The sequence below is a fragment of the Pezoporus occidentalis genome, unplaced genomic scaffold (assembly GCF_034315485.1).
Source record: "Pezoporus occidentalis ecotype Australia unplaced genomic scaffold, CSIRO_AGI_Poc_V1 ctg1, whole genome shotgun sequence".
Lineage (NCBI taxonomy): Eukaryota > Metazoa > Chordata > Aves > Psittaciformes > Psittacidae > Pezoporus > Pezoporus occidentalis.
Genome location: NW_026912778.1, coordinates 15435690 through 15459746, shown reverse-complemented (window position 1 = coordinate 15459746; position 24057 = coordinate 15435690). Strand labels below are relative to the sequence as shown.

The following is a 24057-nucleotide window of genomic DNA, read 5'->3' as shown; positions in this document are numbered from 1 at the left end:
GCAAAATAAATAAATAAATCATAGAATCATAGAATAGTTTGGGTTGGAAAGGACCTTAAGATCATCAAGTTCCAACCCCCCCTGCCATGGGCAGGGACATCTCACGCTAAACCGTATCACCCAAGGCCTTGTCCAACCTGGTCTTGAACACTGCCAGGGATGGAGCATTCACAGCCTCCCTGGGCAACCCATTCCAGTGCCTCACCACCCTAACAGGAAAGAACTTCCTCCTTATGTCCAATCTAAACTTCCTCTGTTTGAGTTTTAACCCATTACCCCTTGTCCTATCACTACAGTCCCTAATGAAGAGTCCCTCCTCAGCATCCTTATAGGCCCCCTTCAGATACTGGAAGGCTGCTATGAGTTCTCCACGCAGCCTTCTCTTCTCCAAGCTCAACAGCCCCAACTTCCTCAGCCTGTCTTCATACAGGAGGTGCTCCTGTCCCCTGATCATCCTCGTGGCCCTCCTCTGAACTTGTTCCAACAGTTCCAGGTCCTTTTTATGTTGAGGACACCAGAACCAGAAAATAAAATATATGTGACTGGTTTCCAAAATATCCACATAGGTGTATGTTGACTGTATGTGTTTTCTCTCCATACCAACTGTACTAGGTTACACAATATAGTAGTTTCAATTGCTCACCAATCCTCTTGGCTAGCACAGGAAACACAATACCGCTTTTGTGAACCAAAATCTAATTAACTCGGATCTCCTTTTCACAGACTTCAGCATACCAAAATCACTTCAAAAGTTCTTCAGCTCAAAACTTAACGTGAGAAACAGCATTTGTTGAAAATACGTAAAATTGTTAGGGATTGAGCCAACACTTGCTGAAATCAATGGGAGCCTCCATGATTTTCAGAGGAATTAAGCCTTTCCCAACATGGATCCATGGCTCTCTAAATCCGAAGAATAATCTTTTCCAGGAATAAAGGGGATCAGATTCACAGTTCTCATTATTTTTACCCAAAAACTATTTTAAATGAGACTTCTGATTTCAGTAAGCCCAGTTGTGTTGTAAGCCCCTTCCCAAACACCAGAAGCAGCCTAGGTTTTCGTAAGAGCACAAGGAAGGACCAGTGCCTGATGGCAGGAGGGCAGAGAGAGCACAACCACCAGCACCCCAAGCATGCCCTGGCTGGCAAGTGGTCCTCCCCTCTGTCAAAAGGACTTGGAACAATTGTTAACACTCCAAAAATGCATCAAATCAGCACCACTTCAGGATTCAGTACAAGGGTACTGGAACAAAGGATGTTCCCCGTGTCTCTGTCAAGCACTTTCCCTGTACGCTCTGTACTGGACTGCAATTACTGCTTATTTTCACACTATTAAATATGCTTCTAACTGCCCAAAGTTAGCTGCATTACTTCCTAAGTTGTTCCAAAGACTTTGGGAAAGCATGTTCTAGAACACAAAAGAACCATCACAATTCCTGGTTTACACAGCAAATCTGGATAATTTATTCCTAAATGGGTTTGGTTTTTTTTTTTTTTTTGCATTTGAGCATATACACGAGGATTAAGAAAGGAATTTAAAAAACGCAATCTAAAGTTAAAAACTAACTTTGTTTAAACAGAAAACTGAAGCTTCATATAGCAGTTTTCCTGCCCAAGAAGTTTTCTTTTTACAAATTAAATATGGCCGTCTCCCATTTGTTTTTAAGAAGTTTCACAGATGAAGAGGAACAAGATGTCAAGAGACTTTAAAAAAAACAAGAAATAATTAGGCACGTGGGTTATTTATCTGGCCTGATTAACACAGGGTGGTCTTGGAGGAGGATTATTTGGGGCAAAGAAAGCAGTTAGTCAAATCCTCTGAAGGAGGTCATGTTGACAGATTCCAGAGTGAGAAATGAATCCTCCTCCACAGACTGGGGATCAGAAGATGACTTTAACCTTCTCTCAGAAATTACTTGCTTAGAATGAATCTTAAGAACATACTGAAGGGCAAACATTAACCATTGCTACTCCCAAGCCCAGCATCAATATTGTCCCATTGTACCCTGTCTGTAACCGCTGTGTCTTGCATACTGCATGCAAAGCTCAAATCAAAGGTTCATAGAGTTCCAGAGGGAAGCAAAAGTGAGCAGATCCTGCGTGGCAGATATACTTCCTCTAAAAATGCCCAAAGTCTGGTCTACCTGTTCAGATCTGGGAAACAATAATTATGTAAGCGATTACATGAGCTGTCTCAATGGTTCATACAGAAGAAAGTAGATTTTATACAGTTACTTCTAGTTTGTTATGCCTCAACCTTAAAACCATTCACACACATAGGGAGAATTACATGTAAGAGAGTCTACCTTTGCGTCATAACCATTTAGTGCCTTCAGTTACTGGCACCTAATAAACCACACCCTGTGTGGATGATACAACACTACAAAATACCATTACATTGAAACAGCCCAGCATAAAGCTGGTAGTCTCCCAGCTGAATGTCTCTTTCCCTAAATCAGAATTAAAGACAGGAATCTGGATTGTCCCAAAGCAAATATTACTATGAACTTTCTATTTCCAGTACTCTGTCTGTGATATTTCACACTTGAAAATGTTTTTCTCAGTACTCGATCTAATGGTCACACCTTGAGAGAATGGTCTAGATACCACAGAGCCATGGTAGCACTGCAAAGGAAAGCAGAGACTATGTATGGAAAGAAGGGAAGTTAGAACAAATCATGGAGCTTTACATTGGAAAGTTTCTTGTAACGCACAAGAAATCTGTTCTCAGAGACACATATGGAGAGCAGAGGGGAAAGGCGGCCAGCAGAGCATCCAGTTCTGTGGGTCCACAGGGTCACAGAAAGAACATCTCCAAAATGCAAGAATGGAGGGGGGGCGTATTTTTCTTAATCCTCATCTTCAGTAGATGACAAGAATAGGTCTGGGAAGGTCAAACCGTGGCTTCAGCAAACATCTTTCATGCATCCCCCGAGGAAGCATTCTTTGCACAGACTGAGATGAGCATTTGAATAAAGAGATTTAGACAAATATAAAATAAATATGTTTTAAACCAAGTTTCAGGAATTTTACACCATTTTGGACTTAAAAAAAAATATCCCCATCAGCAATAAATGAGTCATCATATTCTGTCTTCATTAGAAGAGAGACCGGATACTATTTTTTCCTGATCCGATCTCATCTAGCACAGTCTTTCCCAAGGGAAACAAATACTAGACAGTATTTGACAAAATATTAATCCTAACAAATAATAATGCTTATCATGCTCTTCTAAAGAAGCCAAAGTACTTCAGAAATGTAAGTAGTATTACCTGTAACTTCCAGATAATGAAACTCAAGTGAATTAAAGCTAGGCAGTTGAGTCATTCTTGACTTTACTTCTACCAGTTATATCAACGGTGTATTATGCTAACAGACCTACTGATTCCAAAGGTATGCTGTGCAGGATAGCATTGTACTCAGTGTCAGCAAGTATGGCAGAATCAGTGTCCAGTGAAAAGAACCAGAAAGCTCAAATCACAGCATAATCCTGCACCCCTTTCATAAGACATTTTCATCACCGCTGGAAAACAGACTTTGTTTTATCCTTAAAACAGGGGAAGGGGCAGGGGGAAATAGAAGTGAAAATAAAAAGTAAAAAAAAAACTTGGAAAAAAACTTTGGAAATGAAAAATACAAAAGGCAATCCTGATACCCTGCACCAGTCAGAATTACTGATAGCATAGCTACAAGCAACAAATACACCTGGAATTGCTAAAATTACAAAACCTGTGGGATATCTACACTCACTACATCACTAAAGAGGATATGGTGTTTTGTAATTCATTTGCCCTGGAATACTGAGGATCAGACTGTAAGCAGAACACCCAATGAAGATATATAAATTATATAGGAGCATCATATCTTTACTTAGTGGAGATCAAGCCAGCAAGTTTTCTGTGAACTGCAGATCATTCAGTTGCTATATTTCTGTAATATGCACAAGAAGGAAGGGGAAACATCTGAAGTTATTTTTATTTCCCCAAGTCTTCTGGCTATACTGTATGAATGCTAGGGTGGGTCTGGCATTGTCTGAAATGTGTCAGGGTCCTTTTGCATAGCCTCATTTCCTTCTTCCTGTTGCTAGGAAGGATAGTTAAGCATGAAAAGCACTTGTTTATAGTACAGGACCATCCTGTTAAACACATGTGTTCTCTTCCTCCATCTCCTTTTAACCAGACAAGGCTGCAGTTGTGTTTATGCTGAAGCCAACAGCACAGCTCCAGTCAGAGGGGAATTGGAAAAGAAGCCTGAACCTCTCAAGAAGCCCAGACATAACATACTGTGGTATTCTGACCAGAAAAAAACTTATCATTCAATCTGCATCTCTAAATATTTGCAGAGCTCATAAATTCACATGCCTCAAACAAACCATTGCCTAGAATGTAATGAATTAGAAGAACCAGAAAGAAAAATCAAGTCACCTCTCATCTCCTTCTTCTAGGAATCCTAATGTAAACACTCGAGATTAGTGCATGAGGACAACTGCAGTACCTTTTTCCTGCACCCACCTGAAGCAAAACACAAAGGGTACTTGTGAGTTTCCATGACTAGCATCAGTATTCCTCTCTGGCCCAGCAAGGGCAGTTGCAGAGCTGTCTGGAAAGACCCTGACTCAAGACTTAAAAATGCTGGACTGAATCTATTGAGAGATTTAAAAGCCAAATAAAAACATGAAAAGACATATTCTTGCTTTTAACTACTGTTTAACAATGAAATTTAACAGTAGCTCCATGGTGTTTAAAATAATCTTTTAAATCCTTTTAAAATTCTTCTGTTTAAAATAATGCACTTCCTTCTGATTGAAAAAAAAAAAAAATCAATTAGCAAAGCAAGTTATTTTAAAAGAAGATAAAGAGATCAGGAAGTCCTGGAGGTTACAAAAGGTTGCTCCAAATGCTTTGATTTCTCTGAACTTACAGATGAAAAGAATCTTCTCAAAACCACATCTACATCTTCTTTTGCATATACTATGTTCCATAGTTGAAGAATCTCAGCCCTAATCAGGATCTCACAGGCAAACTAAAGTAGTAACCCAAAACCATTTGCTCAAGAGACACTGATCACACTTCCTGGCCACCTCAGCCTTTCTCTTCTTTGCTGCTTCTACTGTAGATGTAGATTAAGATGCCTACAGGACATCAGTAAGGATACCTGGAAGACAAGATAAAAGGCTACAGCTGTGGAATTAACAGATGTGTCCAATTCCACACCAACTCCATGTGCTGTCAGCCAGCAACAGCCTGGCTGCCAGACATGCTTAATCAGTTTGGCACTGAACTGTTGGTAGATTCATACTCAGAGGCTCGTATGAAATCTGCTATTATCTTAAATCCACTTACAAACAGCCTTAAAGTATAATCTAACTCACAGCATTGATACTGATTTGCTGCTGGAAATTTCTTGATCAGGACAGGGCAATTGAAACAGATCACATTTACTCCTGTAAAAATATAAAAGTATCTATACTGGATGGCTAAGATAAAGGGCCATTCCCGTCTTTCACATGTGTTAAGTACTATGACACATCAGGCAGCACTTTGTGACCTAGTTAAATACATAGTGCAGAGTCTGTTATTTCTTCAGCGCTCTCATTTTCCCAAAGTGAAGAGGCGGATGAAGGGAAAAAAAAAAAAAGAAACAAAGGAAAAAAAAAGAGCAGCTGCACCAATAGTAAGTGCCTCTGACTGGCAATAGATCTCATCAGTCTAATGGCAACGCATCGATCAACAACTTCACAGCTACAGTGGAAGTCAGTCATCGGTGGCGGTTTGCAAAGAAGGGGAGAGCGATACGGAACGTAAAACTGCCCGACTGGAAAACAGCATCGTCGGTGTTCGGTTTGCCTGGAGAAGGTCGCAGAAGGGGAGCTGGCAGGACGTGCTGCTGCTCCACAGGGATCAAAGCCCCGGGGTGACATCAGGGCTGGCCGCCACCGCCGCACGGGGGGAGCCACCGGGCTAATTACGAAGAACTTCAAAGCAAACTCGAGGGCTCCCGTCTCGCAAGGACACCCGGAAAAAAGAAGGCGGGCGGGAGGGCTGCGGACGGACAGGACACACCACCCAAAGAGAAGAGACTGGAGACATGGGCCACGGTGCCCTCCACAGAGAGAGGAGGCATCCCGCGAGCCGCTCCGCGCCCGCGGCACCTCCGCGGTTAACCCTTCCGGCCCGCGTTTCCCAGAGATGAGAATCACTCCGGGCTCCCGCGGCGATCCTGCCCCACCTGGGGCTGCTCCCGCCCCGACGGGCGCCTTCAACCCCGCGAACACGGATGGGCCGGCAGAGCGAACCGCGCCTGGGAACGCACCACTCCCCGCACTGCGGGAAGCCCGCCCGCGCCCCGACCAGCTCTGCCCCTCCGGGGACCCCCATCCCACCGCTCTGCTCCCGAAGCACCTCCCGGTGCACCGAGCCTGCGCCCCCGGGCGCGCAGCTGCCAACCCCCCTCAACGGGCAGGGGCGCGAGCCCCGAGCTTACGTGTGAGGATCATGGTGTCTCGCCTGCCGCGGTACCTCCGCGGGGCTGCGTGCCGGGCTGCCTCACCCCGCCTGCTCGCCTGCCTGCCCGGCGGCAGCTCACAACTGACACCCGGCACCGAGGAACAGAGAGGGGCAGGGCGGCGGCCCGGCCCCTTCGGGAGCCCCCGCCCCCAGGGTCCGCCCCGCCGCACCGCACCGCGCGGCTCGCTCTGGTGCGCGCCCAGTTCTCCGCGCAGGGGACGACATTGGCCGGGGCAGCCAGCGCAAGGATTTACCTGGTCACGACCCGCAAAAGCAAACAGAAAGGGGCGCACACACGCCCCTCCGCGCTCCCCTTGTTGTTGCATGTCTAGGCGGGTCAAGGGGAACTTCACAAACCAAAGGCAATGGGATCAAAGATAGTTTAATGGCTCCCATCCTCTTTGCTCCTTTGTCATTTTTAATGGCCATCAGCTATCGCGGTGGCTTTTTAGGTGATAGTGATGTGCACAAGAAGCAGTTGGCGAAGCTCTAAATGCTTTTTCCAGGAAACACACAGAAGAGTGCTAATAGAGAAGGCAGGCTGGCTCCTTGGCGCTATAAATTGGGAGGGCTGGAGAGTCCTGGGCAGCCCCAGGCACAGAGGATGCTGAGCCTTCAGCCTAAAGGGTGACTAGAGGATGCTGGTGTCTCCCCCCGTGGGAGTCCGAGAGTACTGTTAAACACTGAACGTCTCTGCACACCGTTAAAGCCTCAGTCTGGACCGAAATGAAACCAACAAGTACTCTCCCTATTGGGACCCAGCACAGCCATAGGCATGGTTTGCAGATAGTAAAGCATAGCCTGGATTCATGGCTCTCTGCCTGGAAGTCACTTCCTTTTACTCTCCTGTATATTTTGTAAAGATTGTTCAAATTCTTATTTCTTGGTTGTTGCTCATATTCAGGGCTTTAAATGGCACAAAACAGCTACTTTTGACAAGCTGCCAAACTATCATCATGGAAAAGAGTACTGTGAAATTCTGAAAATACCTGGGACCCATCAAAGATTATGATTGGTTCATTTTCTTCCAAGCTAGCATCGTATTTTATACTCATTGATGTTATTCTAAGATTCAGTTGTCATTTCTGCCCTATGATCTGTCAGATATAGAGTATATGGAGTGTGGTGCCTGAGCAGGCAATTTGCTGAAGAATAAACATCTCTCCCTTCTAGAACCTGCAAGCTGTGTCCAGTTGGCTATTACAGTGTTGTTTCTGGAAACCCCTCCGCAGCTCCAGGTCATTAATTTACTTTAATAGCCTACAAGAGGATGGAACTGCACTATATCTTCAAGCTTGACTTAATATATGTTACCCACTTAATCAATTACCCCTTCATATCTAAACTCACTCCAGCTCCTTTTGGCATAGCCACATTTACCTGCATTTTTGAATGCTTCTTGTGAGGCACCAGGATATATATTTACAAGATAGGGGGGTCAGGCCCTTAAAATGTGAATTCTTAACTCTAACACAGGGAAGACAGACAAACACTCTGCCCCAGCTGTTGAACAGACAAGGTAATCTCTTTCTGTCTGCATTGTCCATAATTTTATGCAGTTGGTAGACTAGGAATTGACAGAATAGTCACGACAAGAGATGGGAAATGCTGCTTGCATATTGTGTGCGATTTTCAGAGCCTGCATTCTGGAAAACAGAGAAATGTTTTCTCCAATAAGCATCCTTAAAAGGAAGAGGAAAAAAAAAAAAGAAAAAGGAAAAATATAGAAGGAAAAAAAATTATCCAGAACAAGTAGGAAAGCATGCCGGTACTGCAGTGTTTCCATCACAGTGATAACACTGGAACCAAAAGACCACTGTGTGTCAAGTTAATACCCTTGGTGAAAAAGCAGGGTTTATTGTAAACACAGACTGCCTAGGCTGCTTCCTGGACCAAGCCTGCACCTCTGTATAGGAAGCTTTTTTATAGGACCCACAGGAAAGCTTTTGAAGAAGAAGAGAATGGACTTTTACTGTGCAGAAAAAAAAAAAATGGGGAGGGTTGGAGGACTTGGCAGCATGAAGGGCAACTGAAAAAAGCTAAGAATGAGAGGAGGAGATACGTGCAGCAGTGAAGTAAAATCCAAAGTGAGAAGGTTATGTGATCGATGCAAAACAAGAATTTGCAATCAAAGAGTTTTGTTTGAAGATTCTGAAGGGGGTGAGTGATGAGATTGGTGAATACTTGACAAATACAATCCAGACACAGAAGGTGGGATCCTCTCAGTATTTAAATGAAGGATTATCATTCTCACCTCTACCACTCTGTAAAATAGCAAATGGATGATGATGCTGATGATAAAACACTGTTTGTACTGTAGTTCAGCTCTCCTGTTCTACTTGCAAAGCTAATCAGCTCCCACAGTGAAGGAGGAATCTCTATCCTGGTTCAGTCTTTGTGGATTCCCTCAGCAATGTCAGAACCAGTGACTTCTGTGATGGAGCAATCTGTCTGCTGGGATCATTGCTAAATAGATGCTGGAGGATTATCACTGACCTGGATTAGATTCTTGCTGGTAATCTGAAAGAAAAAGGCTTTGAGTCTAGTTTGTTATCAACCCTTGAAGACATGCAGTCTCTCTGGCTTGCATTTTAACTTGGAATTCTATAGGGCTGCTTAAGCAGGCGTAATTTTGGAGCTGAAAAAAAAGGCACCAGTCTCGCATTCTCTGTAAAACGTGCTCAGAGGAGCATTCCACCTGAGGCATGGGTGTTTAGCAGGCTACAACCACCCTAATCACTCATGCAGCTTTAAAGAGTGTTGTGAAATGAGTAGAGCTTTGGCCTTTAATATTTTCATTTCTTTATCTCTGTGGCTATTGAAAGAGCAGGCTGCTGCCTGACAGAGACAGGATTTTAGAAGCAGCCTGCGTAAGAGCATTGTTTCTGTGGAGCACTGTTATCCTTAATGCAATCAATGAGCTCTGGCTGGATGGCAAAGTAATTGTAAAGGATTGCCTGACAAGCACAATTATTCACTTTAAAAGGTGAATTATCCTTCTGTTGTAACTGCGTAAGGGAGTGATTCGTAGGACAGCATCTAATAAGAAGGACTTGATTGTCCTCTGTTTTCCCTCCCAGGCCCAAATGCCTTAATGGTTAACTGTACCCTTGTCATCCTTTTTCTCAAATAGTGCAGTACACAGAGAAGTCCCAATTTGTAATTAGTCAACTGACCTGCTGGTACAAACACAGGATTGTCTGACACGTGATTGCAGTTCTAAACGCTAGTATTACTATCCTCTTAGCAACAGCATGATAGATTATAGAGCAGTTTCAGGCCGAGTTTCCAGGCCTCTGGCTCTAGGCTTGGATTCCTTGTCAGCTGGGGTATTTGTGTGTAGTATTTCCACAGTCCAAAGGACCATCATGTTCCAACCATTGTCAGCGAAATAATGAAGTTTGCATTCTCTAGCACTTGACTTTACTGAAGTAATTATTTAAAGGAGTCTGTAATTGGTCAGGCCTCTTGATGAAGAGTGTTTGCACTATCACTTCTCAGAGATAAGCGCCTTTCTTTCAGAGAAGGAAAACTATTGTTTCACCTACTAGAGAATCACAAAATGAAAGAAAGCATCTTTCCAAAGTGCTTTTTAACAAAATACATAGTGAAGTTGTTATAGTGAATAAATACAGGTTCTGCTCTACTGCTTGTAATTGGTGGGCTTTCTGCTCTAGTAATCTTCCTTTAGAAATAAACAGGATTAGAAATTTTACCGGCTTGTCATGTATAGGAGACTCTTACTTGTATTTCATCACTGATGTTTTTTCATTTATTTTCTTTAGTCGTTTCTTAACAGTAAAAAATAAGGAAAATTAACCTTGCCTCATTCTTTGTGGTCCATATAACTGACTATTTTAAAAGAAGGGATCAGTGAGCTTTATGTTTTTGTCTGCTTTTGAATGCCCTCAAACACAGTTCAACAGTTCAGGCTGAAAATGAAATTACCATGTTCAAACTCTACTTAAGAAAGACTCTGTTGTAGGGGTGCACTAAAGCTTAAGAAATAAAAGTTGATTATATAGTGTGACGAAGACTCAATTTGGTAAAATATAAATGCAGATAAACTGAAATAGGAGAAGGAAAGGAAACAAGTATTTTCATTCCATTGTAATCGCAGAGGGTCAGCTCCTTGGCTTACACAGAATACCACTGGTTTATAGAAATTGGTGAAGATGTAGGGTATATATAATATTCCATATAATATATATATATAAATTCCATATAATATTTGAGATTCTGTTGCTGGTGATGGTTTATTTTTTGAAATGTGCTGAAACCAGGACAAGGCTGCAGAATTTTCTGCTGTTAATGGGTCTGCTTTCCCTTCAATTAAAGCACATTTTCACATTAAAAGAAGTGATTCACCCTTGGAAAAATAACCAACTGAATTTAACTTTCAAGAAAGTAGGGAAAGCAGATTTGGGTGAACTTTATTTAGAAGAAGTGCTAGAGGAGGGTAGTTAGAATTTCTAGTGACTGATGAAGGCTCAGAGATGATCTGGAGCAAATATATAGCTTGTGATACATAGAAATCCTTCTTCCTTAAACTTTAAAAATTTGAATACTGTTCTATTACCGAATAAGTAAAAAAGCATCCATAATCAATTACTGCTTCACCACAAGGAATCTGAACCTGAAATTACCCCAAACCTTTGCATGTATGTAGTGAAAGTGGTCACGTTAGCAAGACCTAATGTCTGTGTAGGTCACAGGTGACTGACTCTAACACACACCACTAGAGAAAGCTGCAACAAAGGTTTGCCTCTGCCAAGGCATCATCCTTAGGTTCAGCTGCAGTAGCTGCCTTCGCGATGGTGGGACTGCAGAGCTCCATGGCACCAGCAGTCATCCCTGGTCTCTCTCCTCTCCTTGTGGGTCATTTGAAAGACAGTAGTGGTGGCCAGATTCACACCCCTGCTTCTCTTCCTCTGCACTTACAAGTCACAGTGTGCAATGAAGAGCACAAAGGATGCTTTTACTCAAAATATATATTACACAATGATCAAAAGATGAGCAAGTTGATGATGATGTATAATAGAAGCAGGGTATCTATCTCAGCTTTTTGTTGCTTGGGAAAGAAAGTGTTTTTTTCAGACCAATGTTCTTGTTTTCAGTCTGTGTTCTAGTTAGAGCAGTTATATCAATGCTAAATCAACCAGCTCGTCTGTCTTCATTTTTAAGCAAATAGATTTTACCTTCCACCTTCAAAATCACCAGTTTCCAAGGCATGCCAATGGTAAGATGTTTTGTTTTTTTTTTTTTCCTAAACCTCATTCTGTGTTCATGCATGACCTCCAATATGATGAAAAGGTCATCTTTCACAGGGAGACAGCAGTAACCTTCATTAAAACAAGATGCAGGATGCAAGTTGCTCACAAAAGTAGATGGAAACTGAAAGACTGGTGTCTTAAACATGTCAAAACAGCATTTAAAAATTGGTTTATGAAGCAGCTGTGTTGTTATAATACACATGAGATGCTAGACTTTCCAGCATGACAGCCTGGGACAGACTGTGTCAGCCATGCAGTGCCCAGCTGGGGTTAAAAGGGTAAAGTAGAAGGGAAGGAAAGAAAGGAGTTTTGTTTTGTTTTGGCTTGGTTTGGTTTTTTTTCTTCATTTTGTTATAGTAAGTAAAAATAATATGAACAGTGAAAAAAATCCTTTCAATAACAGATTTTTTTCGTACTTCCATCTTCCATCTTGTGAGATCCAAGGCTTTTTAGCTAAATGAACTCTATATTCATTAAACTTATTTCCTCTTGAGGAAATAAGCACATGCATCCACCTGGACCAGTTGACCCATTATGTGAAAGACCGCTGCTGTTTTAGCCTTAGGGAATCTCCAGGACTCAGGAAATAATTTTAAGCCCATGACTTAATAAAGCATGATAACTATGGCAACTGGAACACATACACTGTGATAGCTAATTTCACCTCAGCATTCATCAGGGGAGGTACTAGCTTGATACTGTAGCATGGAGAGTTAATACGGAGGTGCAGAGACAGGGAAGAAGGAAAGCATGTGTTAATAAACCCAGTGAACAAAATCAAGCCTGGTGTAAGTCAGGCTAGATTCATAATTATTGTTAGTCCTGTTCTGAGAGCACACTAGACTGAGAGTCAACACATCTATCTGCAGTCTTGTCCTGCTTTAACTTACTGGGTAGCTTTGGTCTATTCATTCCCTCTCTTATACTTCATTTTTCCCTAGATAAAATAGGGAGAATAATATGTGCCTCTTTCACAAAGCCCTTGAGATGTACTGTAGAAAGTGCTGTATGATCTTATGCTGATACTGTCCCTATTAAAAATCCTCTTGCAGGTTGACAGTTTGACTGCTTCTTTCACAGTCCATGCCCATGCTCTTGCTTATTTTAACTGAAAAACATCTTACAGCAGCGGTAAAACCTTGGGTTTTACTGGGAGATGTGTACATACAGATGGTTACTGAAGGACACCTTAAGTAACTTACCGGAGTGTCAACACCCATAATGATGTCTGAGGAAAGACAAGAGAAGTGGAGGGGGAAGCTAGCTGTCTTGCCAGCAAGAGCAAACTGAGCTGGAGAAGATTTATTAGGTGTATATTATCCAGATAAATGTGATCCTGACTTGAATGAGAGCCAGGAATAGCAAGGGGAGAGGGTCAAGCAGAAAGAAGTGGCTGTTTGGCCTTCATCAACAGATTCAAGACCTGACGTGGATTAGAAGGAGTAACAGAATTGTTGGGGTGTTCATTCATCACTCTAAAATTTAGGATTATGAATTCCAAATGGATAGCCAGGTTAGCTGAAAAATGCTTCCTCCTCCATGCTACATTTCTCTTTTCATGCCAGCGTGTTACAGAGAGTCAGTACTGTATGATATTATTTGTGAACATGATTACAATGCGTAGATGTGATGGACAAGTTAATAGGAGCTTGCATGTTTTAAAAACAAAGACACATATTCTGTTACATGATCACAAGAAAAAGAAACATAGAAAGTGGTTAGTTTGCTTTCATATTTCAACCCTGTCACATTATGAAGGGCTACCTTTTTTACTCTGCTTGTTTTCGAGGTTTTACTTTTGCCTTCATGTCATTTTACAAAGAGACATGGTAAATGACTTTGTTCTTGAGACACCAAATCTCTTATATCTAACCTTAGCCCAGAGCAGTTTTTAAATGCCTAAATTCTGAAACTGTGTGTGTGAGAGAGAGAGGGATATAGAGAGATACTCTTCTACTATTCCTTATTACTGGAAATCTAGGAAATAAAAATATTTTTACTAAATAAAAAGAAAAGAATCAGGGTCCTCTCATGTTCTGAAATGGATTTTTTTCTTTTTCATCAGACTTCAAAATGCAAAGATGGATAGTAGTGACTGGAGAAGGCTTTTACCTTAATCTTTGTCCAGTATACCTGGCAAACTGAGTTCACCTGGATGTTACATTAAACTTTACAACAGTTCTGTCACTAAAGCAACAATGCAAACCCTTCAGTCACTATTATTTTAAATAAAAAACAGCAACGAAGCAAATTCTGTACTGGGGTAGATTGCAATTCTTGAAGCCTCTCTTTGCATAGTAGTTTGCAAGAGCTAAGGAGCTACTCATGTAACTCTTAAACCCAAACAGTTTATTCTAGTGTAATGCAGACTTAGCTTCCAGATAAAAGGCTTGCTCATTCTATAGTAGACAATTCACATTTTTATAAACCACCTTTAGTACAGCAACAAATGCATCCTGCAGAACACCTTTATTCCTTCATCACCACTGAGAGTCTTGCTTCCCTGGTAATGTGATGTTCCCTGTAGGAATCTGACAAATTGCATACATGGAACAGGTACACATCTGATGTTTTCAGAACCTTTCTGCCATTGGATTCTTTGGGTCTTTTGTTTCTGATGATTTTACTGAACATTCATTAACATATATGATGTGTAGTACAAAACAGTAAGCCTTAAATAGATCTGGAACCTGGCAATTTCTTCATGGACCCCAGTTCAATGTATGAACAGCATTATTTATAGGATGCATTGCCACCAAGGGTATGGATCATTTCTGGTCTTGTATTCTAAAATGAGAAGGATCTGTTTAGAGAAAGCTAACACAGGAGAAAAAAGTCTCAATCAGCTAACTTGCTTTTTGTTTGACAACAGCTTCAGAGAGTTGAAGGCAGCCAGGGACATATGTGTGCTAAGATCAATGGGGCAAGTGATTAAGAGTGATAGGATGTCCTTCACCTTTCATGCTCAAACTAAAATTTTCTCTCCTTTGAAACAAGAGCCTTTACATCACTCAGTAGAATTATATTTCTCATGAGCAACATTAGAATACAGAAATAGTCTCAGTTTTCTTTGCTGAGGATTCTTTATTTTTTTTCCAGATACAGGAGGTCTATTAAACCTCAAGATTAACAGTGCTCTTGGCATCTGATTTTTAGTCAGGAAGTATATACAATGACTTGAAAGGTGTATATGCAGGACTTTGAATCTGATTTACTAGTAGCTTTTTCGAATATGTCATGCGTGTCATATTGACCTTACATTCTTAATTACCTAAACCACATGCTTGCTTTTCAGTTCCTTATTGTAAATCAGTGGTAGCACTAAGAAAAAGCCCTAACAAAAAATATCCTGAAACATCCTGAAAACTTAGATTCTAGCATGTCAGAATATGGAATTTCTCAGCTGATGAACTAAATTGAATTCTTTGGAAAATGTTTAGAAATAAAAGCCACATCCTACTAGGCCTCTGGTGCAAGGATCCATGTGCTGAAAAATTATGAGCCATATGTCCCCAAATTATAAACTCTCTTGAAAGTAGTAAGTTTCAAACATACATTTTAGAAACTTTCTGGATTTATATCAAAGATAGGAATTTTATGTGATTGTCAATATGTAAAAACTGAATCAAGCCCAAAACCTGCTGTTCATCTCCATGTTAGGCAGGTATCTAAAGAGTTCATTCGCTTATCTCCTTTGCTATTTCTGTTGCATTTCAGAAAGTTAGCTGACTGCATCATGAGATTTGGGCTGTATGGGAAACTTTCTGGCTAGTGTACAGAATAAATGGGACAATGTATCCTTAGCTTTGCTTCTGAGATAGCAAGCTATTGCCCACAAAGGCAAGCTTTTAATTAACCTAGGATTCTTGGGTGCTCCATCATGTTTCTAAAAACAGGACAGCTTCCTGCATTACCTTCTGATAACAACCTTTTCCCCCCTAAGCCATGTAAAGAGCTTTGCACATGGAATAAGAATTTCTCATCTTCATGCCTGTATAACCTATGCTGGGTATTTATTTCACCTGCTGCCAATTTCTTCACCTCTTCTATTTCCTTTCTTTCTATTTCTCTCTTCTTCTCTCTTTATAGCTATCTGCTACCAATAGCAATGTGAGGGATAGTAGTGCCTTCCTTAGTTCTTTTCCTCATCTATTCTTCCTTTGGTCAATGCAAGTGAAGAGCAGGCAGAATATTAGATCCAGAACTGTTGAACAGGGTTCCCCAATGAGGGAAAAGGGAAGAGCATACAAACCAAAGGAAAAATACATCTAGTTTCTAGAAGGAACTGAGAATCTAGAACTCAAAAGGAAAATATAGGAAAACTGAGAGATAAGATCACTGCCAGACTGACTGAACTGTGACTGGGCAAACCATACCTGCAATTGTACAGGTAATGCAAATCTCTGAATTAATTCAACACTTCCATGGATCCAGGTGATATCCAGGGGTCAGAACCCTTGGATATCGACAATGTAGTAAAGGAGACAGGAAAGAGAATAATTTCCAAGTATCCTGCTGAATTTCAGCTAGATAGCAATTAGCTATGTCAGGGTGGAAATCATCAGAGCACACAGATTATAATGTGAAAAAATTTGAGACCCTATCTATCGTTTTACAGCTACTCTATGCTGTAGTGCAGAGTGTAATGGAAAGCTCAGATAATTATGATGGGTTGGTGTGTTTGTCTTGAAATAATATTTGTCATCTTGCATGATCTCTTTCCATGATCAGAAGGGGCTTTGCTTATTTCAGGATAAAAAGGAATTTAAACCTCATTCCTACAAATTTATGCAACTCTGTTTTGTTTGAAGGGTATAATGAAATTTGAGTGCATAAATTCTTGCAGGATCATGGCTTTAGTATTTAGGTGATGGACTTTCAGGCTCTTTCGCAGACAGTTTTTGTGATCTCAACCACACTTTGTTTGAAGCACTTATTCTATTAAGAATAGCTTCTCAAGAATGAAAATCTGATACTTTATCCTCTAGCCACTTGTACCTACTATTTCTGATCTGGCTGATAATGCCAGAAATCAAAGTACGGATTCTCAGAACAGCAAGGCTTTTCATAATGGTCTCTCTGCATGAAAAGTCCATGTGTCAGCTAAGAAAATTAATTTCTAATAATACTTGGCACTGAATGAGTGGCTTGTCTCAAAGCAGGGCAGCAACCACTGTTTATCTGATCTTTGTAACACTGAAAGAGGTTTCACCTATTTGAATCATCCTTGTCTTAGTCATCTTTATATCCAGAAGCTTATACTGGGTATGATATCCTCAAAATCAACCCAGGGATTTTTTTTTTTTTTTAATAAGGAAATAAAACCGCACTAGGGATAGTTGCATTGTTGTGCTCAATAGTATTTCTCTGTTGGGCAAGGAGCAACATTTTCTATGCCGGTTTAAAATTCTGGAGAACTTTATGCTACTCTTTTAAGGCAGGCAAATATTACACAACTTTATGAACAAGTTTAATTCGTCCTCTGAAGATGTTACCTATGTGTATAATGTCCTTTTCACTCTATACTCTATACTTAATTACTCAGTGCCATTTTCAGAACATGCTACTATGCAAATTCTGTACAACATCACAGACTTGTGAATGTAGCTCTTCAATTTGCAGTTTTAGCAAATAAAAGGTCTGTAACTGTAAAGAAACAAATACACTAAGACTGACTTAGAAATGAATACCTCTATTTTGCTTTAGATTTGAAATAGTAATCTGAAAAAAAAAAAGTATGCATTAAAAAAGTTTAATTAGTTATTCTTGGTTTGTATAGCAGCAGTTTTAAAAGACAAGCATTCCTTCACAGGATAAAGATGAATCAGAGTTCTCCAATTCCTGTAAAAATGTGTGTCTCTACAGTCATAGTTTGTTCTGGATCAATTCCAGTGCATTGTGACGATGGGAGCTAGAAAGGAAAACTCAAGAGGGTATTTTTAATCACTTTTACCTCTATTAACAATGTGATGCTATTTCCATTGTTCCTGTTATAAAAATAAGTAGCTGACATGTTCCTCAGGATTGATTATTGTGCTTTAGTTAACAGATCAGCCATCAAGACATTGCAGCCTATCAGGAAAGGGAGTGGAAAGGAGCAGGCAGAGAAACCTCAAAGGAAAGGACAAGACACTGTGTCTTTTGTCCTTTGTTCCAAGATGGAAATAAACTGTCTCCACTTTTGATAAGCTCCTCTTTTGATCTTTGTTTGCAATAATTAGGGTTAGACACTAAGTTATTTTATGAAACCTTTTAGGTTTAGCCCCCTCTAAATTAGTATGAATATGAATTATTTGTCCTCTGCAAACAACCACATTAAGTAAGTTTTTATGATTTAATTCATGGAGATTTTGCATAATATGCAAGTGGACTACATACTGATGGATTTGGGGAAGATGAAAAGTATTTTTTCTGCAAATTTAATTTCATGTCATGCTTTACAAATATGGAAGAACATAAAAATACATTAAAATATATAAATATTTTCTGACCTTCTCTACTGTATAAATATATATAGAATTATATACCTGTCATTTTTTTGGGGGGTCAATTTATGAATATTTATCACACTGTGCTCCCATATATTTATTTTAAATGGTTTAGACAATCTTTCCCTGTATAAGGCTATAGATTTGCGTCCTCACTTATGAGGACAGTAAATATGATTTAAGATACCTTTGGCTGCAGAGAAAAGCAGAGCTGTTTCTCTAATTCATGATGAAAGACAAAGTCACCAAAGGAAATCCTGTGAAATAAGAATTTGGGATTCAGCTGGACTATGCTAGAAGCAGACTGGAGTGTTACGTGCTTCTGGTGCAAACTTAACAAGAAATGCAGGTGTTAACATTTTTTCTTGCAAAGCCAGACTTCGTAACAGGCAAAAAAACCCAATCCAGAGCAAAACCAAAAACCCCACTCCACCAGAAAGTAAATAAAATTAATTGCAGTTATCTAAGAAGCTAAATGCATTGTAAATCTAGGTAGTTTTCACGTCTGTGACCAGAATCCAGAATACTTCAGAGTAAAACAAATGTAATATTAAAGAATGCAGGCAGCAAATATGTTTGTGTATAAACACAGTTGTGGTATATAGTTGTAATTTCAGAAACAATTTCAGCGTTAATGAGTGTATGTATATTGTATATTTTTTACATCACTGTTAATTCATAGATTTTTAAGGATCGTTGTAACAACCTATACTACAAATCCTGCTTAAGATCCCCTTGCTTAGGGTCTAGCATTTTACAATGTCTCCCTTAGGAATGCACTTTGATTTTAAGATTTCAAGTGACAACTTCAAAGTTTAAAACATGACAAATTACTTTGGAGTTTAAAACATGTGTCTTACTCCAAATTTTTATTCTCTTAATCCGTATCTAGTCTTTCACCTGAGTTCTTTTTTAGTGTCCTGAAGATCATGATCAAGCTGTGGGATTGCATGGGGAACTACATGGTGCAAAGCTGTAACATGCCTCCTACTGTCAAGAACAAAAAAAAAATGATGTATGCTTTGCTGAGACATATCACTGTAATAGTGTACACTTTCATATCTGCAGATTTAAAACATGTAATCATTTTTAGTAGCTTCATAAAGCATGTAGAGATATAGTCATTTGCTGGAAAATACAGAATGCTCCTTAAGGAATCTAAATTGCTGTATCTTTGTCTCTCCAGTGGAATATAGTCTACTCTTATCAGCTTGAATAAGTGATACAGTCTAAACAAAGGGTAATAATGTTCAACTGGAATTCCAAGAAAGGAAGCTTAATGTGAACTTCCTGATTTAATCTTACAAAAATAAAAAGGTTGATAGCATAAATGAATCACTCAGAAGAGCAGATTTTGCTTCAGTTAATTAAAATGGACCGTAAAAATGTCAAAGTACCCTTTTATAACATTTAACTGTGAAACTCACATACAAAACTAGAGTATCATTTTCATGCATGGGACTACGAAGAATCTCTTCAGAGAAACAACTCTATTTTCTGAATATTTCTTCTAATATTCCAGCCTGGAAATAATGGTGACAGCTACATGGACACTTCTCACACAATTTCCTGTATCTTCTACTTTTGGAGAGCCAGGAAAAGTCTTCTCAGAAGTAAATTTGGAACTTTTGCTTCTGGAAGACATCAGCAAGTCAGAGATGCATGGAAATTAAAGAAAAACAAAGCAAATGCACTATTTTTTTTTAGGTTTTGTTAGGTTCAATTTCAGTTCATTCTGTCTTCCTGACAATGGTAGTCACTCAAGCGTGGAATAAACTCACAACGAAAGTGGAACAACAATTTTTGGATAAGATACCTGTTAAGTTGCTAGGAAATGAGCAAGAGAGATGGACCTGCACTGCTAGGAGAATGGAAATGACAAAGCTCTAGGCCCTCTCCATCTCTAACTTCTGCAAATTTGTCAGCCGTCAACACTTTTTAAGTATAGGCAATGTGAAAAGTGTCTAAAAAGCCAGTCAGGCAAGTGACAAGTTGTGATTACAACTTTCTTTTCCCCTACCAAACCAGCAGGAAAATGTGAAAAAATGTGTGTGTACTACCATAACACTCACAGCAACAGCAAGTAGGATATCCATAGGACTGCCAAAGGCCATGCATATCAATGGAACATACTATGCATTTCCTCACATATGCTGTACCCGTGAACAATCCTTGCCTTTGTTAAAAGGTGTTTATTTCACACCTGGGCATGAACATCTCATCTTCTTAGAAATAGCTGAGTTTTTTTCAGTAGCAGTCTAATAATTTTCAGTTTCTAAACTCTTCCAGGATGGAGCTTCGTTTAATGGAAAGCTGGTGGATGAGAGTCCTTTTGTTCAGAGCCTTGGCACAGTTGTTAGTATTTTCTTTCCTGATCAAATTTGATCTAAGGTTTTGTTTGGTTGGTTGGTTTGTTTTTTTTTGCTACCAGTTGTTACTGCTGTCCAATTTGTTACTTTACTTTGTTTGTGGGGTTGTGTGTTTTTCCGCTTTTCCTTACTAGCATATGAAGTAGCTCAGAAGGGGGGATCAGAGAGATATTTTATGTGATAAGGCTGTTGTGTGGTTTTATGACTGAGTGCTGCCAGAAGAAAACAAGAAGAGGCAGACTTGGTGAAGCATGACATCCGTGCATATAAAAGATCTGAAACTATATTCTAAGGGTGCATATAGATGACTGATAGCATCTGAAGTTAGAAGAGGAGTAGCTCCAAGTTAATACTGAATTCTATTTTATTAGCTAACACTGACCTCTCATTTATTCATTTGTGATCCCTTGGACAATTCAAGGACAGGATCAACTGAGTTTATTACAATCCCTTTGATTTTTATTATTTTTTTCCCTTGATGACAAGAAGTGAAGAATAATGTGAGGAATCACTTCTACAGATAAAAAACACATGGGAAGAGGAAGAAGGAAGAGGTGAGGGAGTGGCACAAAGGAATCCTAAAACAGGTAGACCTTCTTCCCTTGCCTGATGACAGATTCCACAGTGAAAGAGATAACCTCCCCCTAGAGATTTAAAAAGGGATAATCCTGAATAATGCTGGAAATCACATCAATGTTTTGTGAAAGTGGGAAATAGGTATAAAAAAAAAAGCAGGTTCATACTGATCAGCAAACAAGGCAATCTTCTCACTGTTGTGCCTGAGATATCTGGGTGTTTCAGGCAGCTGTGAGTGATGAGGCACCCATCTGTGATGAGCTAAGGATGGGATGTGAGCCTTGGAGTCAAAATGGAATCGCCTACTTTTGACCAAAATGTACTTTATGGGTGGGTGTGCTTTGACTGCCAACTATCTGTTGTGTTTTGGCACTAGAAATAACAGTCTTGGATACCTCCCTTTGGAGGGTTAGCTGCAATTACAGATATGTTTCAGAAGATTCTTCCATTTCATAGAAAAAAATGATGAAAATTAGAAGGAACATAGTCATCATTTGCCAGACTTGCAAGATATATTTTTCCTACATATTTAGTGGTTTGGGTAATTATTTTCTTAATGAGAAGACTTGTCAAAGCACATTATGTTGACTGATTTCACATCATCACCTTTATTCCTAGCAGTTTCTGATTACTGATTTTATGATACAGAAAAACATTAATTTTTAATTACTGCCAGCAATTTCTTAGAGATCATTAACAGCCAAACTGCTATAGACTACTTAAGTATTTTTCAGCTTTCCTAGGGAAAAGAAAACCAAAAACCAACTAGATTTTCTGATTTATAGTTATAGTTTGAGTTCAGAAAACAGAGTAGTTCAACAAATCCTGCAAGATTTTTCCCCTGTGTTGGGCTTTACCCTTAGAGACCACTCACAGGATCTCATCATCCTCCAGGACAGCTGGCTTATGCCTCAGTGTTGCACCATAGCAGCAAGAGGAGCAGCAAGCTCAACTAGTCCCAGCACAAGACTCAAAGTTGCTGGAAGTTTCTGTCCTCAGTGTGAATCTGACTACTTCTGCCTCACTTCCATGACTACCAGGGCCTAGGAAAGAAAGCAGCATCTTATCTCTGAGGGAAGAGCTCACCTAGGTGGCTATAGACTGCTCCTAATGCAAGTCAGTGTCTTGTGGATGACATTATATTTAATGGTTATATCCAGGATGCCATGAAAGGAACTGTAATGTGTTGTTTTAGAGAAGAAGGAGAAAATACAGATTGCATTTAATGTATGCGTTTGTACTTGGCATATGGTATGTCTTGAGGTATACATCCCATGTAGTTTACTTTTATCACTATCACTGATGATAGTCTGCTTGTCTAGGAATAATGTTTGCGGTTATGTTGTGTTATTTGAAATCCTAGATGAAAGACATAACTATATCAGTGTAGCTATGCCATTTTGCACCTTTTTACCAAGTAATTTTAAGTTTCCAAGGATATGTATTTCTTGGTAATTTTAATACAACAGTGATCTGCAGCTTGTATTCTGTGCTAACAGATGTTTTGTTACTAGAGTCCAATATTATGCAATAAGACAGTGAGTCCCCAGAACTCCCTGTCAGGAACACAAAGTACTCTAAGATAGATCACTTTCATATTTTCTGGCATGCAGTGATGGGTAAATCTCCAAATGGTTTGTAGGTACATTTAGTTTAAACTAAATATCCAGAGCTCAGATTCCTAGAGCTCAGTTTTCTCAGACTACAAAACCAGACTAGTTATCTAATGGGGGTAATGGTACTGGTAAGAGAAATAAGAAAGAAAAGAACTTTCTCATATTTTCAGCTTGAAATCAGTAGAAGATTGCCTTTCTTTTTCTTTTCCCTTCTACACCCAGTTTTTCACCTTCTGTATTTGCTGCTTTTTACATACTCAGGATGAAGTTCTGTCTCAGCTACATTTGCATGACCTTTCTGACCTGCATCTTTCCTTTACACCTATGTGCATACGCCAGTGCCAAGGACTTGTTGGGAGCAAAATAATTATCTGAGACATAAAGAGTTCAAATTTACTTTGATCATAGTATTTCACAGTAAATGAACAGAAAGGGCTTCATTTGAGGTCTGGCTGAAGAAGTCTTTAAAGTCTCAGAAACCTTCCTGTCGTATACTAATCACCCATGTCAACTTGGAAGATGACAGGCTGCAAAAGTAGATTTTTTTAGTTACAACTTCAGTGGTATCAAATATTAGGAAAATAGGAATTGTTCCATTTTGCAAGAGTAGGACAGCAAAATAATTTCATGTGTTTTGACTGATTCTGTCTCCTTTGCACATACGCTGTAGTACATTTTCTGTATTGATTAAGCATAATAGATAAATCAGTTCTTCAGCAGAGGTTTATGAATGTATAATTGACATTTTGTCAGTGCCACAAAATTTCCTTTCTGAGGCAATTGCATTTGGAATGCTGTGTAGTAGATTTTTTTTCTTCAAATGAAAGATAATTAAATATAATTAAATTAGAATTTCCTCATGATTTTGCAATAGTGACATTTTAAAGCCTGTGTCATTTGTTTTTTCTGCAGCTGTTATTTTGTTCAAGGAGTCAGTGTATGACTTGACTTTTCTGTAAGATTTCCAAGTAGAACCACTTTTACTCCCTTTAATGTTACAATATTTGGCAGGGCTAGTCTCATGTGAATAAATGAGTGAAGAAATCGCATAAATCGTAGTGAAAATGCAAATAATTTATTTGTGCTAAAAAAGCATCAAGCACTATGGGGTAGCAAATAAAACTAGCTGTTTAATGCAGTACCAAAATATTAATACAGCAATCAGAGCTAATACTGCAGAAACTCTGTAGGGTGCAAGAAAAGGTAAAGAAATGATGGAAACAACAGAGGGA

At 39.6% G+C, this 24057-nt stretch overlaps 1 protein-coding gene across 5 annotated transcripts in view; it reads right to left on the bottom strand.

The window, feature by feature from the left end:
* DLC1 (DLC1 Rho GTPase activating protein) overlaps window positions 1-24057 on the bottom strand; it is a 228767-nt gene that overhangs the window by 33009 nt on the left and 171701 nt on the right. The window contains exon 1 of one of the 5 annotated variants that reach the window (XM_062641711.1): window positions 6481-6607. The exons of 3 other annotated variants lie outside the window; for them this stretch is intronic. In XM_062641711.1, coding sequence (XP_062497695.1) covers window positions 6481-6493 — 13 coding nt within the window. In that variant the 5' untranslated portion in view covers window positions 6494-6607. Of the gene's footprint in view, window positions 1-6225; window positions 6371-6480; window positions 6608-24057 lie in introns of those variants that run through there. One more of the 5 variants, XM_062641866.1, reaches the window with a different exon arrangement.